Genomic DNA, 6,177 nt, shown 5'->3' with positions numbered 1-6,177 from the left:
TTAAAGTGATAGACTACAAGAAAGGCATTTAGTCAACATCACCCACTATAAATTCATGGGCTACTCTTGTTATCAAGGAACAGTGGGATTGGCCGTCGCGTTATAACGCCCCCACAGCTGAAAGGGAGAGCATTTTCGGTGACGGGATTCGAACCTGCATAACGTGAGTCTTGTACCCTAATCATCAAACCAACTTTATAAAAATACAGTTAATCCTCACTTAGTAGTCTAATAATAAAATTATTTGGGCTAATACCTATCAAAAAAATATCACAGTAAATTAAACTCTCTATCTAAAAGTTTTTCTAAGGAGTTCAACATGCCAACAAGCTCGATAAACCTACATCTCACAATTGGTAGTTTTCCCAAACGAATATTTGAATACACTGAAAAATGTTTGTTTTTATTCAAAAGTCTCTATTTGGGTTACATGAAATGTATTTAAATCAGAACTTTTGTTTAAATTCAGTTGTATAACGTTTAATTTATTTCGTTTGTTCTGTTTCCAAACTTAATACAACTTAAATACGTGAAATATTCACGAATTGTTTAAAACATTAAAAACTGTATTAAACTTTATCGGAATGTTTAATTTTTTCGCATTTCAATGTAGAAAATTATCAACGCGAAAAACGTGACTACGTAATACCTTTACGCTTGAAATATGACCCAAGTGTTTTTATTTTCAAAACTTAACGGATTTCACTCTAGTAAAAATGTATATTTAACGCCAAAGTTCATGCATCAGCTAAAATAAACGTATCTTTAACATCATATCAACTCTCGTTATAAGTTGTTCTTACATTATCACTATTTGAATACTTTAGGTAAGAAATTATATAACTAAAATATCACGTTTTAGGTTATTTTACGTATTTACATTGACGTTAATCCAAGTGTTACGTATAACTAATATAATAAAATAATAATAATTTCGCGCTATATTGTTATAAAACAACAACAACTAAAAAGCAACAACTTGGTCTGTAAACTATAATTTTATTTTGTTTATTTTTTTTCCATTGTCCACCAAATTTACGTGACCCAGACATGCATTTTTTTAAAGTTTTTTCCATCCATGTTCGTTAATTTCAACAAAACGGCACATATACAAATAGCTTTTTTTTAATGCGAGGGGTACGCCGAGTTTTCCCAAAGGCAATGAACTAACAAAAAATGGACAAATATATATAACACAGATACTTAAAGCTATCTAAATTTATTTTAACCACCGTCAACCACAAACGTTTAAGTTCAATTTTTTTACTATAAGAAGAGGAAGAGAAACACGTGAACATTTCCACAGTAACAGGTATACTTACCTACTACTTTACATAACATTTACTTTTTAAGTTTAATTCTAAAACATTAAATATACATAAGAGCTCATAAACAAACAACGTTTTTTTCCACGTTATCTTATGACGTTACCTGTTGACATATATTATTAACTACTCGAGTACATCCAACATTATGTTAAAAAATTATGTTTTAACTATAAACGAGAAGCAGGGGAAGTTTGAAAACAAATCAAAATATAAGATGTCTTCAGTTTGTTTCCTTTCTTTTGCATACCGCCATACATAAAAAATGACGTTAAAAAGTAAGCCAATCATGTAAATAAACTCTGGAAATTAACAGGTTACATGTGGCAACAGAAGTCCAGGTGCCTATTGAAATAATGCGAGTTATTAACCGAAACCCATTGCACCCTTTCGGAATTCTGTGTCAATATCTGAAAGTAAACTGGAAAAAAAAAGTTATTTAAAAAAATAATAATAAAGGAACGATCATTTTTATGAATCTAAAAATCTTTAACAAACTCCCAAATGGTTTTCTGGAGTATTCGTTTAGATTTATTTCAAACAAAAACTTGTACTATCTTGTTGTATTCACAATATTCTACAGATGGCGCGGCATGCAACGTTACCACTTTTAAAAACATTAAGATCATATTCTGATATGAAAAAAAAAGAAAAAAGAAAAAGAGAGAAAAATGACGTCTTAAAAATCACCACTTTACAGTGAAATAAACTGGCACCTAATTCGAGATGTATATATCATTTGAAGGTCATACACTAGCAGTGATATTTATCGAGACGTTTCTTGACACAAACAGGTGCTTCATTTGTGATACACTAAATTGATTCTGACATGTGCACAAGCAATGGGTACCAATAATTTAAGTCCTTTTCATAGTCTAATAAAATACAAACTTACTGGCGCTAGTAAATAATGAGTTGTTAAATATGACTCTAATCCATCTGTTGTAAAACTGCTAGACAAGTTGGTTCTCTTATTTCCCAGTACTCTTTATTCAATATTTAAAGTATATTCTACAAAACTAGAATCTAACCAGGATATATCAGTTAACTTTAAACTACTGTTAAGCGTACTGTGGTAACTATTTTTTGAGGGAAGTGCACGTATCTTTCTATATATATATCACTTAAAAAGTATTTTCAATAATAAAAATGCAATATTATTATCGCTTATATTAGAATTTTCACTTATGTCACTCAATAGTTAAATAATGATAGAAAATAATGCCAAACTTACACAATGTTGTTCTGTTTCCTCTATTTCTAACAGAGAAAAAAACAACTTATTTTAAGTAATACACCTAATAGTGTTCACTTCAAGTAACGTTGAATAAGCTTATAAATCTTGGAATATTCCAAGTTAATTTAGACAAAAAAAAATTTCCAAAAACATCCTTAACTACTGTAAAAAGAGATTACGTTACATTTACAAAATATACACACAAACAATCAGAAGTATGTTTGTACTGATTGTAAGGAGCAGAACATTGAAATATATTCTTTATCGAAACAAAAGTATGTCATTCAACCTTAAGCTCCTGGAAAATTAGAAATTCTTGCCAATATTTTTAAGACAACTACTAGTTTTTCTTGACACGGCCGGTTAATGACATTTCTAGTGTCTCCAATATAAAAACCGCCATATTATGAAAACAAAAAATCTCGTATACAGACACCATAAGTTGCGTCCAAATTGTAATCTTCGATTATATTGTTCAACTTCACTCTAACTGTACTTCTGTTAACTTACACCTTTGGTACCAATTTGTTTATTTGTTGCTGAGCGCAATGGTCTGTGTGCTGTGCCCACAGCAGGGTTCAAACCAGAATTATAGCCTTGTAAGCCTTCACACTTATCGCTAAACGACAGCGGTGGGTGAGTTGAACCGTTAAGTACCAACTACGTTACACTTAATTCTAGCATTAACTTGCTCTTTTTTACGAATCATTAGGACGAGCATTAAGTTTTCATTTTTCTCATAAATAGGCTTACCGATGTCATAAAATATTTTTTTTATATCCATCACAAGTAAAACTGTTTAGTCCAGAAATAATTTCAGTAACATAACCAATTTTTCAAAATCATGCGTAATCCCTCTTTCTTTCTGTTATTTCTGAATTAAAACAAAAAACATTTTTTCCCTCGAATTTTTCATGCTTTTCGATAATGTTGAGAAACAAAAACGTCCCTTGGGCTGGTCAAAAGTTCTCCGAGTTTGAAAATAAGAGTTTGAATGATCACTCTTACAAGCCTATGTTGAAATATGTTATTTAAAACTTAATGTTTTTTTTACACTTAATACATTATGAAACAGCTAACATGTACACCAATAAACTCTTCACATTAAAAATTAGGAAGGAGGTGCAAAAATGGGTGGTGTATAATGAAAGTCATAGGTAGTACTAACATTTCTATAAAAACTAGCTTTTAGATAAATGATCAAATATTACTTTCTGGAACAGCTAAATCTGGTACAGTTTGATCCAGTGTCTTGGAATCATTGCCGTTGGAAATGTGAAGCTGTAAATCCAGACAACTAGCGCCCCCTCGCGACATTAGTCGGAACCATGGATGGTGAAGGACATCGTCAACTGCAAGTCGTTCTGCTGGATCTTTCCTCAGCAGACTTCGGATAAGACATTTAGCTCGAGATGATATGGTGTCAGGAATGGTGAATTTGCCTCGACAAATCTTCCCAAAGAGTGCGCTGTGATCACTGTCGTGAAATGGGTATCGACCAACAAGCAAAGTATAAAGCATAACACCCAGACTCCAGCAGTCGGCGGCTCTACCAGAATAGCTCCCGCTGGTAGTTAGTATTTCTGGGCTTACATAGGCGGGGCAACCATGTTTGTCACTGAGGTGATCAGATGAGCCTTCGTCCAGGACGACAGCGTCGTCTAACGTTTCCAACTTTAACTGAGTCCTATGGAAATAAATACTCGTTGAAATTAACAGTCACACATACAAAAAAATACAAAAAACACTATTCAATTAAAACACCGTTCCAAAATTCATTTCAGATTTTAGGAATTATCTGAAGATAAATTAACAACCACATTATAAACACTACAAACACAACAAATACAGCTAATCAATGTTGTAATTTGCCCTCCCTCCTCTCATATCTTGCTTTAGCTAAGCAGATTTTGATAATACTGAGAGTATGTTCAATCTATGATATACAGAGCATATAAAAACAAATGTAGAATTTTAAAGGCCTACGGCTTTAATTTTCATTGTAGCATTATCTGACATATCCTAACCACATACGACAGCAACATACCCTACACTGAATGGCCACTTTATTAAGCACCCCTCCCTTCCTCCATAGTCAACATTTGAGTTAGACCAGTAGTGGTATTTACTAGTCGATTAACCGATTAGTACAATGTTCCTCAAACCATAGTACATTGACGGTTAGCGGTGGGTGCTGTCAGCCAGTTGCCTTCCCTCTAATCGGGAGTTAAAGAAGCAAAAAATGGAAATTAGGTAGAGCACAGATAGCCCAATATACAGCTTTGTACTTAAAAACATAAACATAATGGCAATATTTCAATTAGTTCGTTATTTTCGTGACAGTCTTATGTAATCTTAATTTCGATTACTCGATTTTTGGAATAGGATGATTGTTTTAATCTTGTAATGCAGAGATCAAGTCATGTCATGGCTAGTTTGCAAAACTGCCGATAAAAACGCAGACTTCTTTCAAAGGTCAAAATAGTCTACCAGAAGAGTCAATATCAAATACAATTTTCTGGCCAACTGTTCAGATATTTGTCACCAGGGTCTAAAACCTGTAGTAACTGAAAAAGAATACGTTTGCCATTAGGTAAAACTAGCCGTCAACCACAATGGTGATTAACTGACTGAGGAACATACGACTGTAAAGTTTAACAAATGTCAAAATATGTCCGAACAACTGAATGATGAGGACTCGATAATTTCCAACCATAGAGACAAAAGAACGTTTCAAAAACACATGTATCAGCCACTAACCAGTCCCCCCCCCAAAAAAAAATCGTTTGTCTAGTCTGCGAACGTTAAATCCAGTGCCTCAAAATTATTATTTAAGCTTATAAGAATTTTCAGCAAATTAAATGGACAATGCACAGCAGCAGTTTTTAGCTAACAATTTCTGGGTTTATCGGATAACCTTTATTGCAGCAATGCTTTTAGTGTTAACTATGAACAGGGAATGACTGGGAACATGTTATGCTGTCTCATGAGTTTTATTCCAATCTGTTCTATATGGAGAAAACCATAAGTACTTAACCATACTTGTGTTGCTCTAGTAATACAAGCTGTTGAAGGCGGTGTAACTGTACGTGAGAGGTTTTCATGGCAGGGGTTAAGTCCTTAATTTTTTTAGAAGGTCAACCAACTGAATTTTGATCCAACCATATGTATTCCGATGAACAGACCCTTCCAAGATGACTGTATGATTCTAATTCGATAAGAGAACTAAGTTATGAATTCAGTTATCTTCTTTGATGAATATAAGCAGTAGATATTACTTCATTCTGAGACTCATTTTGATACAGTAAAACACTGCATTACCCACCAAAATCCTCTGCTGACATCTGTAAATCAAAACCATACTATACTTCTCCAGGAATAGAAGACACTTTCCACCATATTGCAGTCTACACCATGCCGAGACCAGGCTATTATTACGACAGTTGTTTTATTTAGAATTTTCACGCAAAACTAAATACGAGTAATTCGATGACGAGGAACCCACTTTGAGACTAATAATGGCTGGAGACGGCTTAAATGGGTAATGAAGAAAAACTTTAATATAAGTTTAACATGACAGCAAATGTACCTGATGATGACAAAACCTTGTCGAAA

The 6,177-nt window shown here is 33.3% G+C and overlaps 1 protein-coding gene across 1 annotated transcript in view; it reads right to left on the bottom strand.

The window, feature by feature from the left end:
• Positions 1-979: 979 nt before the first annotated feature.
• Positions 980-6,177, bottom strand: part of LOC106474443 (tribbles homolog 2-like) — a 28,518-nt gene continuing 23,320 nt past the window's right edge. Inside the window, exon 4 of the mRNA XM_013935138.2 lies at positions 980-4,249. Coding sequence (XP_013790592.1) covers positions 3,763-4,249 — 487 coding nt within the window. The 3' untranslated portion in view covers positions 980-3,762. The remainder of the gene's footprint in view (positions 4,250-6,177) is intronic.

Source organism: Limulus polyphemus, unplaced genomic scaffold, assembly GCF_000517525.1.
Source record: "Limulus polyphemus unplaced genomic scaffold, Limulus_polyphemus-2.1.2 Scaffold138, whole genome shotgun sequence".
NCBI classification, from domain to species: Eukaryota; Metazoa; Arthropoda; class Merostomata; order Xiphosura; family Limulidae; genus Limulus; species Limulus polyphemus.
This window is presented reverse-complemented; position numbering and strand designations above follow the sequence as displayed.